Below are 17,723 nucleotides of genomic sequence, written 5' to 3' on the forward strand. Positions count from 1 at the left end.
CTAGTGCTGAAAATCTGTTTTATCCAGGATGACAACAGTTGTGTGATACATCTCTTTAGCCTGTCAAAACACAAAGCAATACCAGTCATTCTCTACTCTGGAAACGACTGCTTCTCATAACGAAATATTCCCATAATTAAGCATCTTCCCTTATATTACTTCCCATAGTTAAATACCAGGCAGGTTCTGAGACTGAGCTGCACTTTGGGAATGGGGAAATGCAGTGTTCCCATTCATCCCTGGGACAGAAGAGAGCACTAGTGTCTCTCTGAGGCTCAGTGAGGCAGTGGAGGGCAGTTTCTGAACAGCCAGGATGAAGCTGTAGTTCAAGGCTGATATCTCACCTGGGGCAGCTCAATCCATAGAGTCCTGGGGCTGGTAGCAGAGCCATAGTTCAGTTCTATGCCAGGAAGCCCCTGCTGGGAGGTGGGGCGTAGGGTTCTCATTCTCTGCAGCTCTTTCAATGGGATGGTGTGGCAGAGCTCCTGTGTGACACAAAACAAACACATCTGATTCTGGCCAAGGAGGATGTGTCTCTTGAAAGCTGAGACATAGACCAGGTCACAGTAATGGCTTGGCTCTACTACTGCTGTGACCCTAGAGCTCCTTCTGGATTGGAACAAATAGGAATGTGGCCTACACTTAGTTCTACCATGGACCATGCTTGTTTGCCTGATCTGTAGACTTGCAAAAGAGCAGACAGCAATAGCAGCTGTTACATTACTCCCTAACTCTCAACTTAGGGTTGTCAGAGTGACTGGCTGTGATGCATATAGACACAGTCTCTTCCTGCACAGACGTTCTTCTAAAAGTCAGTGTTAATACCTGAAAGACTTCAGGGATTTGGACACGAGGGAGGAAGTGTTTGGCGTACCTGGGTGATGCTGTCCACCACAATGATCTGTTCTTTATTCACGCCAAAATAACAGGGCACAGGGATTGTGCTGTCACTGACTTTCTTCACTAAGAAGATGTTGTAGCCAAAGAATGGCAGTTTCATCACGTGCTCTGAAAGAAAACAAAAGCTGGCAATCATCTACTGCACCAGCCTACGGTGGTCAAAAGCTTCAGGTGTTCCCAAGACTTCCTACATTAAAAAGTGCAATTGACAATTTCTCCCACCATCCTTAGGCTCCTGGTGTTGAAAGTGCCAGCAGCCTCAATGCACGTTCCATTCTTTTCAGAGCAACAAACAGACATGCAGCCAGAATATCAATTAAAGCACAACTCATACAGGACTAGGAGAGTCTTCTGTAGGCTTTTACCATGAGGTTGGGATTTGTGCTATGATCATCATGCTTGGAAGCTTGTGCCAATCTGCAGAGGAAGGCTGTGAAGGAGTTCCATATCACGGACCATTCCAGACTGCAGAGATCTTTGCCAACCCCACAGAGCAGCTTCTATCACTCTGAGTGGATTACCCAGGCAGATCTCATGTCTCCTCACCTATGAACTGGATTTTTGCATCCACTGGCCGGAGCGGCTGCATGGTTCGCAGCAGCCTGTCAAGGTGGTTCTGCAGAGTCTCGGTGCTGATTCGGGACTGCAAGGGCTTTGGTATGTATTCCTTCAGCTCTTCCCTGTGCCAAAAAGCAGAGAGGAATTGACTTCCTGCCTGGCCAAAATCAGCATATCAGCAAAGGGCAGTTAGAGGGAGGGGATGTGCCAACAATTTTCAGAGCAGAGCCTTGGGCAAAGGTGGAGGAGGAGGGAAGAGCACAATAGATCCTATTGAAATTGAATGATGTGGGAAAAGACATCAGAGATGATGAGACATCATATTTCCACAGAGCAGAAAGCCGTGCGCCACTGCCTAGTACACTACAAGAAACCCCTCCTTCCTGGAGACAGCAGGAGCTCTTCATGCAAGAGCTGAAAGATGGAATAGAGTTATAGAGCGTTTCTTTCACAGGGTGTTTCTGAAAAACATTTCACTGCCTTCATCCTCTGCTGCAGACACTACACAGAGTTCCCCACACCCAGCAGTTCCACTGTTACTCCTGCTGCTGGAGCTGTAAGGGGGTTTGATGAAGGTATTACCTCCATTACCTTCATCTCAGTTACAAGGACAGCTGTGAGCTCATACACTTTCTTCTTGGTACCACATGGCCTAAAGAAATGTATGTGGCACCCTCATGGCCCTGAGCTCAGGAGGAGTCACAAAAGGAACTGTGAGTCAGAGATGGTCACCATCAGGAGCGTGACTGGGAAGTAATCTTTCTTGGTTACAGGCAGAAGTCAGTCACCGATGTTAATTAATGGCTTATCTTCTCCAGGACTGTCCATTCCTTCATTACCCAGAGAATACTTCCAGTCATCTCCCTGAGATAAGCATACCTGGAGGGAGCAGAGCTCTCCTGCTCTGTTTTGGCCCAGTGCTGGAGCATAACCAGAACACCCAGCTGCATCTCCATTTCTTTACTGTAGCTCAGCAATATCTTCCCTTTCAGGTATTCCCATTGTATCTGAAAGCACCAGAAAGAGGTCCAGGCAGATCCGGGCAGTGCAAGACTGCAGAGACCCACATCCTGCCTTGCAGAGAGCTCATGCTGATCACTCTAAAGCAAAGGCTTGCATTTGGGCAAAGCATGCACAAACCGTGTCTGGAACATTACAGCCCATAGGCTAGTCCTCACTAGCATCATTTATTAGTCATGCCCAGAAAGAGCATCCAGAGCCAATCAGCCAAAGCCTTCCCACTTCTTCTGCTCCCTTGGAACATCTGCAGACTCTCACATTAACTATTCCCACTGTCCTCACTGCTTACCTGGCCATAATGGACATCAGTATAGATTTTGTCCTCAAAGTGCAGAGGTGTCTTCCAGATAAGCCTGCGTAGATTCACAGTGACCAACGTGTCCTCGAGCAAGTAGTCATGAAGGTATTCATCCATTCTTATTGGCCTCACAATTTTATCTACATATTTATGCAGAGAAAGAGTCATCAATCTTGGTGCTGAGACAGCGGGTTGAGCTCCACAGTCTTGCAAGGAGCCATACTGCACACCTCTGTTTCACTCTGCCCTTAACAGCTCCCAGCATCAGCCATCCCAAATGCTCACAGCCCCTATGCAGCACACACCACCTTCAGGAAGGAGCAATTCAGGCCCTGAGAAGGCTTGCTCTCTAACAGAGGTTAACTGCTGAAGGTCCCCACAGCCAGAAAGAGCAGGACATTATTTGAAACAGTCCCTATTGGAGAAAATGCCTTAGGAAGAAGCAAGGCCTCGTCTGTGTGTACTTACCATCTTTATTACTGGTTCTCCTGATGGCAAAAAGAGCAAATTCCTGCATCTCTTCCTGCTCGCCTGCCCCCATCTGCTCACAGATCTCCTGCAAGAGCTCCTTGGCCACCTGAAGTGAGGAAAGAAGCAAGTAAATACTGCAGTAAGGTAAGTTCAGTTCAGCCCCAGAATAGGTGGAGGACAAGCAGTGCAGCTCCGGCCAAGGCACAGAGAAGCAGGCTGGATACGGCATTCCAGGCTCTGCAGAGATTGCTGGGAAGGATGTGGGAAACCATCACAGCACTGTGGGAAGCACAGGCCAAAGGTCTGACAAATACAGGAGCTCCCTGGCGTGGCTCCGAGACCAGAGCAATGGAGAAATGCAAGGCAGAAAACTCACAGTGAATGTCCTGATGCGGGTGACGTATTCCACACCCCCAAACATCAGCACCTCCAGCCGGCGGGCAGTGCGCCCCTTCTGCAAAGGACAGTGACACACAGGAGCCCGTCAACCCTGTAATCCTTTCTTCTTCCCTCTCCTCATCTCAGCCTTCCATTGCTAGCCCTGACCATGTGCCTGATTCCCTCTCTTGGAACACTAACCAGCCCTGCTACCCACCTCTTTCACACAGCACCTGCCGCCAAGCCCCTGCCCTTCCCAGCATCCCAACCCCTTGCCCATCACTACCAGCAGTGCCTCCATCTCCACGGGGAAAGGAAGGTGACGACGGCCCCCATACATGACATTTTTCCGTAGATTGCTCTGACAAGTCTTGGCTATATCTGTAGGAAAAGAGAAAAAGCTTTGTGGGTTGAGAGCTTAGAATTATCTCCTATAGTTTTGAGTCCTCCTGGCTATGTTGTGTTTAATCCAGTGCCTATGCTAGGAAAAGGATGAGGAAACTGTGTCCCCATCTGGATCCTTCTTCCTTTCCTTGACTACAGGGCCTTAGTAAACCCAGGGCAGCCGTTTGTTTCACAGGACACAGACACAGCCGTACCGTGGTGGGTGCTGGATGGGTCGCTGCTGGCTTGTTGCAGAAACTTGGTGGCATAGGGCATCAGGATGTTAGAAGGCAGGAAGAAGCCAGTGAGCAGGCTTAGGAGCAGCCATCCCCGCAGCACGCCCTCCCTGTGGGATAGAAAGAACTGTGGAATGAGACAATTCCTGTTCCACCCTGCTGGAAGTGAATGACAACAGGAGGTGGCAGTGAACATGAGCTGGTGGCCCTTGGTCAGTGTTCTTATGGTGAGGGAGGGACTGATTCAGCTGTTTGAGTAAGAAAGGAGACAGTAAAGGCAGCTGGGGACAACACCCCATGAAGGGGTACCCTCCCACCACCCCATGCCCACAGCAAGGCACACTGTTCCCCTCCAGCCATGCATGAATGGGAACCAACTGTGCTGCTACTCACTGGTTGGGGTTGAGAGAGACCTGTTTGATGACCTGGCAGTAAATTTCATCATGCAAACTCTCCTTCTCCTTGCACAGCTGCATTCAAAGAGGAGAAGACATCATCAGGGAGGGGATGAGAACATCAGAGAGGTTCCAGCTCATCTCCATGCCCTTCCTCTCCCAGCTCTTGAGTTTTGCCAGGAAATCCCAGACTCCCAATACAGCTTAGAGCTCAGGCTTCACAACCTCTGCTCTGCAGTGATGTATAGGCCCAAAGAAGAAGGCAGGTTGTACTCTCATCCAGACTGCGATTTACAAGTGCAGGTAGATACACACCCTCTTTTTAACTGGCCTCTGTTTCAGTTCCTTTCCTCACACAGGGCTCTGCATTATGGCTTTCCCTGTTCTCCCTTTCCTGGAAGGCCTTGGGCTCTCATTCCCCTGGTGCTTCAGCACTTTGCCCAGGGGAAGGTCACAAACCTGAAGGATTTCGTAGACACATTGAGCATCATCCTGGTTCTTGAGTTTTGGCTGATCTTTCATGAGCCGCATCAGAGCTGCAAAGCAAAGGGTAATACTTGGATGTAGGCAGCACTGGACAAGTGGTTTGTGAGCCCAGGCAGTGTGGGTTCTTGGACACTTTGCACTCAAAGCAAAGAGCAATTTGTTGGATGCTTTCAGCAGTGACAGTGGTAGTTACTAGCAGCAGAAGTGCCCCCTTATTTCCATTCACTGGTGTCTATGTGTAGCCACCAAGACCATCCCATTCATCCCCACTGAAGCCTGTTTTGTCCTTGGAGGACACTTACTCATGAAGTTCTTTGTTGCAAGCTCATTCAGGTCACTATCAGAGTACCGGAGCAAAGACTCCTGGATTGGAACCTGCAGGGCCCAAACACAAGCGTGAGCAGAGGGGGCAGACCAGCATAGAGCTGTGCTGCAAGCTTTGCAGATGACAACAGCTCCCAATGTCTTGCAGGCAGCATTGATAAGTAGGGGGTCACCTATTCCTCTGCATAGTGTGGCCAAAAATCTGTCCACTGTCTTTGCTATGTCAGAGCAAAGCTAGAGGCAGTGCTGGAGCTGGGAATGTGACTGTTGATATGGGGAAAGCCTGGGCTCACCTTGGTGTACTGGACCATATCAGCTATAGCCTTCTTTTCAGCAGGTGTCCCCTTCAATCCCGTCCTATGAGCCAATCCAAGAAATACCCCCATAAATGTCTTGGTGAGTGCCATGCTGCACACATTCAGTGTATGCCTGCTGAGGAGGAGCACGGTGTACTCACGTGAACTGAGCTGCTCGGAAGTAGGTGGAGGCGAAGTCCATCATAGTGTAATGATCACCAGCAGGGACTGATGTGATGCTGTGGGGCTCTGATGTCAGGCTGGGAACTGATGCCTGCAGGGACATGCACTAAACTCACCTTGAAAGCAGTCATCTTCTTCCTCCTTAGCCACAGTGGTCAGACACTACCAGGGCCATGGATCTACACTGGAAGGTCCCACAGAACACAGCCAGATCCTCTAGCAGTTTCCCAAGGACAACTCACCTCCCTGTTGGTGTTCCTGCCCTCAAAGGAAGCTTTCGTGCTCTTTCGCAGCCCTCCATGTCTGTCCATGCTGGTGTTGAGGTAATCAGGGGCTGCAGCCAATTGCACAAGGCTGGTAGGGAAAATACCGGAGCGGCCACCAGTGGAGCCAAACTGCCAGCCTGAAGAAATGGCAGAGTCAGGAACCATGGCAGGTGCAAACAGAACTAAGCAGTAAGGCTTCCTACTGGCAAAGGACAGCATCAGCCTCTGAATAGGCTTGAAAAGATCTCTCAGATCACCAAGCCCAACCCCAGCCCATTCCAACCATACCACTAACCACGTTCCCCAGTGCCACATCTCCATGGCACATCACCACTCCTTGGACAGCCTGTGCTGTCCTCACCACCCTCTCAGAGAAGAAATTTTTCCTACTATCCAGCTTGATCCTCTCCTAGCACTACCTGAGGCCACCACCTCTCATCCTATCACCATTACCAGAAGAAAGAGACTGAACCCCCCCTCATTACTGCCTCCCTTCAGGGAGCTGTAGAGAGCACCCCCTATAACTGTGATGGAAGGAACAATGAGAGTCACAGTCAGAGAGCAGCAGAGCTGAAGGTTGACAAAACCAGCCCTTAACAGGCTGCTTTCTTCTGGTTTACTCAACAGTAGCATGTAGTGCTTCTGGGCTCTGTAGGTACACCAGGCCCTTCAAAGGTTGCCCCAACCTTCCTGTCCAGTTGAACATATTCCCTCACCTGGCTCCAAGCCTTGCATAGGCAGGAGCTGGATCAGGTCACCCTTCTTGAAGCTGAGGAGGCTCTTGTCATCTGTGACGTAGCTGCGCAGGGCAACAACATAGTTGGTATCCTACAGAAAAAGCAGCAGAGAGGTCAAATCTTGTCCCCAAAACGGGAGGGATTCCCCATGGAACCTGTCAGGTCTGTGCAGGAAAACACCTTCACTGCCAGCTGCTCTACAGCTGCTTCCTCACCTGCCTCAGCTCCTGGATGAAGAGTTCCACCATGGCCTTGATGCATGGAGCCTTGTGAGAGTGCAGTAAGAGCTGCTCCGTCTTCAGAGAGAACTCCAGGGAACTGCTGTCCTTCAGCTCCACCGAGAGCACATCTGCAAAGCTGAGAACACAGCCAGCATGCTCAGAGTGCTTCTGCCAGAGTAAGGGGACATGGATGATGGGATAAGAGCTCAGTTCCCAGCACTCATTACAGGCATAGTGCAAGGTAGGAGGGAAAGGGAAAGACTGAAGTCATTTGAGGAAGGGTCAGTGAGGTCTTGAGCACACTTAGATGCGGCAGAACCAGAGAAACACTCAGCTCACCCCATCAGTCCACCCACATCATCCTTCTGCTCACCTGTAGCTGCAAAGGACCTTCAGGTGCTCAGGAGCGTAGGCAGCTGCTTTTACCACTTTCAGCAGCCTCAGGCCTCGGTGGGAAACACCCAGGATCTGGACATCACTTCCATTTTCACCCTGTGAAAGAAGAACAGCATTGAGCACCAAAGGCTCCTTCCCACCCATAAGGCTCCAGAAGGATGTAAGACACGTGCAAGGAGAAAGAGGAGAAATGTACAGAAAGCACAGGAGTAGAGTGGGGCAGGTGAGGGAGAGAAAGGCAGGGCACAAAGAGACGTCCCAGGTGAACCAGAGCCACACAGCCACAGCAAATCTGGGGTCTGCTGAAAAGGTGAAGACTCACTTGAACTGGGAAAAGGCGTGAGAAATAGTTAGCCCAGTTATCCCGAGCGGCCACCACGATCCTCTTCTTTATCCCATCCTCCTGAATGGACTGAGCATCGCTGCCAACTTGAAACGCCACTAGGAGGGATACAACAAGGCAAAGATGGTGACGCCTCCCTTATTCCTACTGTCCCAACCCAGTGACTGTAGGGCAGCAAAGAGCACACAGCTGGATGCTGTGATGGGTGCAGGGAGGAAGGTGGGACAGGGCTGCTCATTACCCAGCAGGTCTTTCATCTTGCGCTTCTCCTCTCTGGAAATGCGAAGGCAGGAATCAGAGAAGGTGTCACGTATGATCTGCAGAGGAGGGAAACGGAGAGGCTTCTATAGAAAGGCTGCCGCTGTGTGTGCTGGGGCTGTTATAAAAGGCTGAATCTCAGAGAGAAAAGGGCAGGGATTTGACTTAGATGGACCTGGAGAAAGGACTCTAAGGATGCATGTGAAGGCATGTGATGTAATCATGCAGTGCAGTTATGGAGTATTTTGTCCCCTAACAGGCACAACCCTGAGTCATACATTACCTGTTCACACAGCAAGTTCAGACAATAAGGGTGGCTGAAGTTTTCTTTGGGGTAAAACACCTGCAAGAGGAGGATAAAAGCAACAGTGATGTTATGGACGTTGACAGCTGTAGCAGAAATAGAGGTGTTTTGTAATCCACATTCCCTCCATGTCTGGACTGGGAAGAGAAATCTTACATATATTTGTACTGTTTATATAGGGAAGCTTTGGGTAACAACAGATTTACTTTATTCATCAATATCTTTGTGCTTTAGAGAGGAAGAGAAGGACAGGAAAACTGAGTCTCATGGGTAGGACCTGGAATTCCTTGTCTATCAGATGAGCTCATAACTCCCAGCTCACGTGTGATGTGATCTCCTCTCTCAGCCATCTTTGTGCTGTTACATCACACTGGTTCCATGTGGCAGAAAGTGATTGTAACCACCTATGGGATCACTGCCCTCCCCCTACAGCCATCACTCAGCTAACAAACCGTACCTCTTTGCGCAGAAAGATTTTCCAGGGAGGGTTGAAGTAGGAAAAGCTGACGCCAGCAGTTAGCTTATACAGCTGGGTCTTGATCCCATCATCTTCTGTTACAGTAAAGCCTGGGTAGGAAGAAAGGGCAGTGAGGAGAGGCTGTGCTGGCTATGGGGTCATCTGCCATAGACCTACCAGGAGAAGGTTATGATGCCATGCGCCTGACTGAACATTCATGTAAGGAACCTCCTGAAGATCAGTGATCAGCGAATGTGAATGCACAGAACAGTCAGCATACGACTCATAGCATTTCTGATCACATCTATACTGGTACAAGGCAGCAGTGCTGACACTGGAATTTCTCTCTGCATGAAATCTATTAGACGTGGTTGGAAGGCAGCTATTCAAAGGCATTTCTCTATGAGATTAGGAACGTCCCCAAAGCAGTCACAACTTTGAAACTTCACTTCGTAGATGAACAAGAAATGTAGAATATATTCAGCTGTTTTCCTTATCCCTATTCAAAAGAACACGGGAATGTTCAGGCTAACCCTGCTGTCTGGGATTGCTATCACAGGATTTACTGAATGTCCATCTTTTGAAACCAATTGAATGTCCAGTAATGTGCTCGGGCTGACTGTTATTTGCACATTACAAAATGTGATGCTGAAGAGCGTTTTGTGCTTGAAACACTTTGGTGTATGCCCCCCAGATAACATTTCCTCATTCCTTAAAGCCTGCCTCTAGAATGTAAAACACCTGATTTCCCATTCCTCCCTTGTCTAAAGTCCAGCCATTTACTTGCAGCTTCGATAAAGAAACTATGCTTCAAGTAGGCAATAAACCATCTTGTGGACTGGACCTTGATCGAGGTGTAACCCAAAGGTCCCTTCTGGTTTTAGGTCCATTTTTCATTCATCCCTTCTTTCCTTTGTCATTAGCACCTGACATCCTGCACTGCACTGGGAAGGAAGAGTTAGAACTGAGAAGGGGCTCAGAGTGCAGGACCAGACTCAAACTATAGTGACGGTCTGATTTCACACAGCCTGCTCAGCCTTTGACCAGCTGGCAAGTGACAGCTCATGCTGTGACTCTCCTGGGCCATTAGGCTGAGTCTGCCCTCGTTATCTGCTACCAAATCCCATTTGGGTGACGTCAACACTCACCCTTCGCTGCAGATTCCTGTGAGCTTTGGTTCCCAGCAGGGAAAGGGGAGGGCAAAGGTGGGAGAACAGGAGGGGCTGGGGGATCTGGTGGGGTACTTGATGGGTCCTTGAAGATGGACAGCAGAGGCAACTGTTTCTCCTTAATAGAGCTGGAAGCTGATCCTGGCTTGGGCTTGGTGGGTGGAGGTGTCCCTTTGGGTTTCTTCTCTTGAGGCAGTGGGGGTGGCTGCAAGACAGCAAAACCATCTGGCAGTCACTCTCTGCACCACTGCATCTGTTGGAGCAGGGATACCAGAACCTTTGAATCAACACATGATCTACAAATAGATTAAGCAAACCCAGGTACAGAGAATTGAGTATTTGAGATGAGAGACTCCAGCTGGGACAAGGAGAAATGACATTCATAAGCCAAATATGGGGAATCTGAATTGTTGCTTCCAAATCAGTCCTAAACATCCCACAATGGAACTTACTGCACCCAAGGCTGTTCTCCAGGAGCTCAATGGATGTTACAGATTGGAATCTGAGATGGGCAGCACTATGGTGTATGAGTTCACAGACAGCTATTAATGCAGTAAGAAATCACCTGGCTGCTACCATACCACACACTCAGCCTGCTGGAGATTGGATACAAAGGCTCTCTCTGCTTATGTGATCAGGGAGGAAAGCACTCACTGATTTGGGAGAATTGAGGTTCATCATCCCCAGCTTGGCCAAAGCCTCATTTTTGGGGTCATTCCTCTTCATAAATGGCTTGGACACTCTCCTACAAGACAAAGGGAATAGAACAAAAGGGAATCGCTAGGGCTGCAGCAGGGTTGTCACCGCAATGGAGCCATGTGGCAGTGCTGGGATCTGGTCCCTTTCATCCTGGAGGCTGGAGTTGTCTCACCTGGAAGGCTCAATAGGTTGTGGCTCAGGGGCTGGTCTGCTCTGGTACATTTTGATGATGTTACGGATCTCCCGGCTTGGTTCAGGTCGTGACTCAGGGGCTGAAGGTTTCACTACCGGTGGTTCCTTCCTTGTTTTTGGTGTCTGTTTCTTTGGCTTTGGCTCAGGAGGTGGCGGAGGGGCAGCAGGAGCTGTGGGGGGGTGAGAACTTTAAGCGACAGACCAACAAAAGCACTGGAAAAATCCCTTTCTCTCATTTGAATTTCCTAGGCTGACCATTCACTGCCTTTCCCGGCCCCACTTTAGGATCCCACTTCCCAAAGCACAGGTCTTCCTTTCTCCTCTGCTGTCAAGACGCCCCCAAAAGCCAGAATCTCTCCTCGTCTGGATACATCCTGGGCTGATACCCACTCCTGGAAAGCTTCTGCTTCTCATCCTGTCTGAGTCTCCACTCAGTGTCACTTTACCTGTCTCTGGTTTAGGGCTGGGCTTCTCTTCTGTCATATTCTCTTTCTCCTCTTCCTTTTTCTTCTCTTCCACCTCCTTTGGCTGAGGATTAGCTGGAGGTGTCCAGGTTTTGGAAGGCGCCCTGACTTTTTTCACTAGGATCCTTTGCTCTCCTACATAGAAAGAGGAACCTGAGCTTGTTAAACTCATAGCCAAAGCTTAGCATTAATGGCATGGTTTCAACTCTAGCATCAAGGGATGGGGCTGCCCATGGCTCCACTCAGCTCGGCTTTAGATGCCCAACACAGCTGCTGCACCTGGGAGGCTGCAGAACAGGGTGTTACAATAAGTAAAGTTGCCAAAGCGGTCAACACTCACCCATCCTCTGAAAAAAAGCTCTCTTCTGCTGGAAGGTTTCTGGAGGATAGTCATCATCTTCACTGCTGGAGTCATAAACCTGCGGGCAGTTCACAATGTGGTTATTAGCAGCCAGCAGATACCTCCATAGTTCCCTTAAAATCAGCAGTGATCCTCTCTAGGTAGGTTTGGACTCTGATCCAGAACTTGTTCTAGTCTTGGAGTGTCCCAGGAGGTCAGTTTCTGACCCAAGGAATCATCAACCTATTTCAGAAGAAGAGGGGTATGTTACAAGCCCCAGGACAACTGGCTGGAAGATGAAGTGATGAATTTTCATATGGACCTCACTGAAATTCAGATCAGCTGTGAACGATCTGAGGCCAAAACTCCACAGATTTAAGTGTAACCATTTCCAACCCTGTGTCTTAAAGATTCAGCAAGTGGAGCTTGAAAGGCAAACATAACTCTCAGCTCTCCTCTCTGCAAAATCAATGCCAGAATAAATGCAAGACATGACAAGCAAGACTGCTTGTTTCCCATACCGGTCTTTCTGCCTGAGCTGGTGGCTCTGGAGCCTTTGGTGGTGGTGTCACATCTTGGTTGCTTGGAGGCATCTTGGGTTTAGGGGAAGTGGCTGGGGCTGGGGCCGGGGCTTGGCTTCGTGGTGGGCTTGAGGCTCTTGGCCCTGAGCTCTCAGGAGGCTGTTGCCGCCACTGCTGTCGCTGCTGCTGCTGCTGCTGTTGTTGTTGGGAAATTGTCATGGCTTGAAGGGTCATCTGCTGAGCCTGGAGGAAGGAATTGCAGCAACCGTGAGTTCTGGGCTACACAGAAACACCAACCATCAGCCAGGCTGTCCTACTTTTGATGAGTAGTCACAGAACGCCTACTTAATCCACTGCTAATATCCCAAATGTTATGAACAAAGCAGGTCTTGCCCAAGGTGTACGCACAGCTCCTGACCACACAGCAGTCAGATAGCCTGGGACATCCATGCACTCAGAAGGCCTTGTGCAGAAAGCAGAATGCTGCAGTTCTGCTTCTCTAGTAAATCCCATTTTAAAAACGATTGGGAATTATAACTGATCTTGTTGCTGCTACTCATTCACCCTATAGCACCTCAGTGTTTCCATGGATACTAACAGGCAAAAAGGGGATCCCTTTGTAATCTTAAATACTCCCAACATTATATACCAAAACCGAACATCCCTGCAGGCATTCAAGGCCAGGCTGGATGTGGCTCTGGGCAGCCTGGGCTGGTGGTTGGTGACCCTGCACACAGCAGGGGGTTGGAACTGAATGAGCACTGTGGTCTTTTTCAATCCAGGCCATTCTGTGTTTCTATGATTTGTTTACCAAACCTCAGAGCTACAGAGCAGGGCTAAGCCAGAAGGGGAGCACAGCTGGCCTCTTTACAGCACGTACACCAGTGCATTCTCCTTCTCCTGCTCCAGGACCTCTCCCACCCAGTCTCTTCTACTCACCATGAGCATGGCTTGCTGGTTGATAAAGGCTTGCTGTTGTGCTGCCAGCTGACTGGGGTCTACAGTGGGCACCACAGGCTGGGGCATGTACATGGCTGTGGGAGACATACATCTCTGCAGATACCCATCATTCCAACAGCACAGAGCTGAGTGCTCACCGTGCACTCTGCCTGATGTACAGGCTTCATGAGGATGCCCGCCTTTTGATCCTCTTTCCTTGTGTAGTTACAAAAAAACCGTGATTACCTGGCATAGGGGCAATCCCACCAGCCCCTGGCATCATGGCTGAGGCAGCTGGCATCCCCATCATCGAAGGCATGGGCTGGTAGACTGGTGTTTGCATCATCCCAGAGAAGCCTAGAGGAAAAAGCCACATGCACAGGACTTTTATTTAGGGAATCACAGACTGGGAAGGCCCTATCAGTCCCACCAAACATACCACATTGGTTGGGTACCTCTGGTTCTCTCGACCCTCACTAACTATAGGGACATACAAATGGTTTCTCTCTTCATACACAGCACATCATACAGCAAAATTCAGGTGGAAAAAGGAAAGCAAAGAGAAATGTGCAGCTTGCAAGGCTACAGCAGGATAGCGGCCTTGCTTGTGCAGTTCATCTCCCCTTACAGACCTGTCGAAGGAAACATTCCTCTCTGTGTGGGTCCAATCTTCCCACCTCCTTTCATGCGCCCGGTCAGGATTTCCCTGTTCTCCAAATCCTGCACCAAGAAGAAAACAGCACTGTCTGAGCTCAGACAGATGGGATTCCCAGTAAGATGCCATCCAAAGGCACATCTGAGCTGAGGAAAGGCAGAGCGGATGGACAGAAGGAGTCACAGAGAGAGGAGAGCTGCAGAGAAAGAGTCAGAGAGAACTTCAGAGGACTCACTGGCGTCCTGGAGCCCTGATGTAACACGGGGTTGAAGAGATCGTCCACATAGTGATCCAAACCTCCAGGGGTCGGCAGCTCATCTCTCAATCCAAAATCTAAGGGTGGAGAGGAGACTGGTGATAAGGCAGGTAATGAAGGAGACTGGTGATAAGGCAGGTAAGGAGCATTCCCCTCTCTTCAGACCCTATTAGTCAAATTTTGGAGTAGAAGCCATCAAGATTTTTGCCCCTCTGCTCTGCTGGGACACGTGTGACCCAGTGCTGTGCACTGTCCTGGGCAAGAGCTCACCTCGATGGGCACTGCTGGACCCTGGAGGCAGTCTGGGTGGGGGGAAGGCAGGGGCTTGGATGCCTGGGGCAGGAGGGATCCTGCTAGAGGGGAAAGTGAGATGAGAACAGCACAGAGAAATAGGCCAGTGGGTGACAGGGACATCAATGCTGGGCAGGAGGATGAGGTGACTCACAGATCCAGGGCAGAGTTATGGAGGAAGTTTCTGTCCCTTTCAGGAGCAATGGGGTATCTACGTGAGGACTCAGAGGGGCTGCTGGGGTTGCTGGCCTCCTCCATCTCTCCGATGAGGTCCAGCACAAAGTCACAGCCCAGTAAATCCTGCCACGTGTTGCCAGTTAGCATGGAGACAGACCAGCCTCGAGACTTCTTATCACAGCCCCTGGTAACAAGGAAAAGGAGAGAAAAGGTGTCGGAGTAAGCAGGAGGAAAGAGAGAAATAGGAAATCGTTGCATTCAGCTTCATCCTGCCTTCTCTAGCTATAAGCTTTAGGGTGCGAATCAATGATGAAGCACCCAGAGTCAGGGAAAAAAAAGTGAATCACCCATACTTTGACTTTTATTTGTCTTAATATTTTCTCTGAAGCTGCTCTGACTGATCTCAGCAGTGATTCCCTGTTCCTCGGGCATCCCACAGTTCATGCACACAGATGGAAGGGACAAGGAGAGAACATGAGCCAGAGCGGGTAAGCAGTAGCTGCTCCGTAGCTGACCATATAAATTCTAGCCTGCAGCCTCAGCTGATCTGGACTCTAAAACCAGTCACAGTCTCTTTCACATCCCCAGATCTCCTATCCTCCGGCAGTACCTTGCACTGAGCATCCATCCTGCAAACTGTTCCCCGGTCATCCAGGACTCCACCTCAGCTGAGAACTTCTCCTCTAGCACAGAAAAGAAACAATCAGTGTGCACAGCCCCACAGCAAGACCCAGAGCAACACCTGAGCTCTGCAGTGCACGGGCAGAGCCCAGATGGAAAGTCTCACACCCTTCTTAGGTGACCCACAGGGACTGGAAGCAGACAGCTCTGCGTGAACACATTCACATCTGTAATGACTGCTCATAGCATTTCCAACGTGACAGCTGAAAGCCACTGGAGTATCATGATTCATGTGGGTCATCCACCACCCCACCCACCAAGGAGCTAGGGTGGAGATGGCCTGCGCCTGATTCAAATTGATTCCAAGCACTCGAGGGGCAGCATAAGTCAATGTCTGATAAGGAAGTAAGGCTCAGAAAGCCACTGCAGCAAAGGCTGTGCAGTGATGGGTAATAGGAGAACTAGACCCAGAGAGATGTACAACTAGGGTAACCCTCTGCTGAAACTGCCCCAAACCCAGAAGAATCTCATCCCTCACCTGAAGAGCAGACCTGGCTCATTAGGGTCAGATCTTTCAGAGTTTGGGGTCTGGATTCAGTGTTTCTATTCCCCATGGCAGCAGTAGCCAGCTGCAATTGGTCCAATCACTCTGCTCTAAGCTGATGGAAGCATTTCTGAACAATGATTTTTGCACTGGGTAAGACCTTAAGGCACATGTTACCATTAAATGTATGAACATCCAGCACCATCTTCCCTTTCCTCCTGTTTGCAGTCCACTCCAGTTGAGTGGGAGGGTACATGCGGGACGATGCATGTTCTGCATGCTGTGCTGCTGTCAAGATCTTGCGCTGGCAAACAGCATTGAAGCCATCCATGCCATGATCTGACACAAACCTAGGAAGGGACATCTGCCTTCAGCACATTGCTCATCTCTCTTAACTTCCCTGAAAGAGCAGCCAGCTCTTTTCTCCTCCTTACTTCAGCAATGGCTTCTCTAGTGCTGGTGAAGGGACAAAGGAGCTCAGTAATGTCGCCATCAGGACCCAGGCTCGCTGGCTCTGTTCCACATCTGGGTTCTTCCATGTCTGGGTGGCCACTTGGCTGAAGATTTCATTGCGCAGAGCCCTGTTGTTCAAACCTCTCCCAGCAATGTAGTTGCCCAGAAGGACCTCCTGCCAGCCCTGGAGATTCTTGTCACCAATGAACCGCAGAATCTACAAGTGTTCAAGGGGGAAAAGAAACGGTTTTAGTTGCAGCTTTCTGGCTTGAGCCGTGATGTGAAGCAGCAACCTGGAGAGCAGACACCAGCATGTTCTGAGCCTTAGAGCACCCAGCTCTAAGAGAATAAACATCATGTTTTTAAGAGATGTGTTTCACATCCACAGGGAGGAGGAGGTTACGCTGTCCTCCTTATGCCAACACTGCAGATTGAGGGTGTGGTTCCAGGTGTAGTTTTCTTGATGACAAAGTCCCTGCCTTGTTCCAGCCTTTATACAACAGTTCACTGTCCCCTATTGCATATTGCATTGATTTTACTGTATGTCTGAGGAACTACCAAGATGCACTTAAAAGCCCAGAGAGGCGGTGGTGCCCCATCCCTGCAGACAGCCAAGGTCAGGGGATGGGCTGTGAGCACTGATGGAGCTGTGGGTGTCCCTGCTCAGTGCAGGGCTGGTACCGGTTGGCCTTTAGGGTCTCTTCTGACTCCAACCATCCCATGATTGTCTCATGCCCACCTGTTCTTCCATAAGGCCGTGGTCAAAGAAGACATATCTTACCAGTTTATTGATCTCAAGTGCGCTCTCCCGGTATTCAGCTTCCAGGCGTGTTAAGGGCTGTTGCAGGGGATGACCAGGGGCAGGGAAATCTGTCCTCTAAAAGGAACAAAAGGATAAAATATGTGGTTTGTTCCTGGTGTCATTAAAACCAGTAAGTTTCTCCAGTTGGGAAGCAATGAAGGAAAATAGAGTTCCCACCTGGAAGTGTGACTTAATGAAGGAGGAGAAAGGATAGCTGTTGATGTTGGCTGGGAGGGAAAGGTCATCTTTGACCTTAACTTCTGGAGGTAACGCCTCAGTTATCTGTTTGGTCTGTGCTGCATATTGACCTGCAAGAGAAAGAGATCTTGGGTCATGGCAGTCAGAAAGGCAGCCAGAATGCACCCAACTCACAGTGCAGTGCATGGCTATCGCACACACATCTACTCTTGGTCAAGCAACAGTGTCCTGGTAACAGTCCTCTGGCTCCAGGGACACACAATCCATCCCTGCTGCCCCAAACCCCCTTGCAATCTCCTCTCTGCCCTGAGACCACAGCATTTAATTCCAGCTCAGTTCTTTCAGACTCTTATCCCTAGGTAACATCCTGAAGTTTCATTTCTGTTACATAGAATTTAAGGGGCAGGAAACATTAAATCTGTGCAGAGATAATGTTGACAAGTGTTAAATCAACAATTAAATCAGAGGTCATCGTGATGAGGAACTCAGAC

General features: G+C 49.6%; 1 protein-coding gene across 1 annotated transcript in view; it reads right to left on the reverse strand.

Moving 5' to 3' along the window:
- Nucleotides 1–17,723, reverse strand: part of MYO15B (myosin XVB) — a 21,979-nt gene continuing 4,256 nt past the window's right edge. The window contains exons 3-42 of the mRNA XM_072352290.1: nt 17,212–17,342; nt 17,014–17,109; nt 16,214–16,449; nt 15,957–16,129; nt 15,225–15,297; nt 14,592–14,798; nt 14,417–14,499; nt 14,126–14,223; nt 13,868–13,955; nt 13,482–13,592; nt 13,236–13,330; nt 12,297–12,539; nt 11,776–11,854; nt 11,418–11,570; nt 10,952–11,141; nt 10,735–10,825; nt 10,060–10,285; nt 8,912–9,021; nt 8,434–8,493; nt 8,134–8,209; nt 7,872–7,990; nt 7,527–7,645; nt 7,148–7,289; nt 6,912–7,023; nt 6,172–6,332; nt 5,908–6,020; nt 5,744–5,807; nt 5,429–5,501; nt 5,100–5,176; nt 4,639–4,715; nt 4,225–4,355; nt 3,912–4,006; nt 3,624–3,701; nt 3,245–3,353; nt 2,768–2,916; nt 2,338–2,465; nt 1,447–1,580; nt 875–1,008; nt 345–485; nt 1–60 (exon numbers count right to left, since the gene is read on the reverse strand). Coding sequence (XP_072208391.1) covers nt 1–60; nt 345–485; nt 875–1,008; nt 1,447–1,580; nt 2,338–2,465; nt 2,768–2,916; nt 3,245–3,353; nt 3,624–3,701; nt 3,912–4,006; nt 4,225–4,355; nt 4,639–4,715; nt 5,100–5,176; nt 5,429–5,501; nt 5,744–5,807; nt 5,908–6,020; nt 6,172–6,332; nt 6,912–7,023; nt 7,148–7,289; nt 7,527–7,645; nt 7,872–7,990; nt 8,134–8,209; nt 8,434–8,493; nt 8,912–9,021; nt 10,060–10,285; nt 10,735–10,825; nt 10,952–11,141; nt 11,418–11,570; nt 11,776–11,854; nt 12,297–12,539; nt 13,236–13,330; nt 13,482–13,592; nt 13,868–13,955; nt 14,126–14,223; nt 14,417–14,499; nt 14,592–14,798; nt 15,225–15,297; nt 15,957–16,129; nt 16,214–16,449; nt 17,014–17,109; nt 17,212–17,342 — 4,835 coding nt within the window. The remainder of the gene's footprint in view (nt 61–344; nt 486–874; nt 1,009–1,446; nt 1,581–2,337; nt 2,466–2,767; nt 2,917–3,244; nt 3,354–3,623; nt 3,702–3,911; nt 4,007–4,224; nt 4,356–4,638; nt 4,716–5,099; nt 5,177–5,428; nt 5,502–5,743; nt 5,808–5,907; nt 6,021–6,171; nt 6,333–6,911; nt 7,024–7,147; nt 7,290–7,526; nt 7,646–7,871; nt 7,991–8,133; nt 8,210–8,433; nt 8,494–8,911; nt 9,022–10,059; nt 10,286–10,734; nt 10,826–10,951; nt 11,142–11,417; nt 11,571–11,775; nt 11,855–12,296; nt 12,540–13,235; nt 13,331–13,481; nt 13,593–13,867; nt 13,956–14,125; nt 14,224–14,416; nt 14,500–14,591; nt 14,799–15,224; nt 15,298–15,956; nt 16,130–16,213; nt 16,450–17,013; nt 17,110–17,211; nt 17,343–17,723) is intronic.

Source organism: Excalfactoria chinensis, chromosome 17 (assembly GCF_039878825.1).
Source record: "Excalfactoria chinensis isolate bCotChi1 chromosome 17, bCotChi1.hap2, whole genome shotgun sequence".
Lineage (NCBI taxonomy): Eukaryota > Metazoa > Chordata > Aves > Galliformes > Phasianidae > Excalfactoria > Excalfactoria chinensis.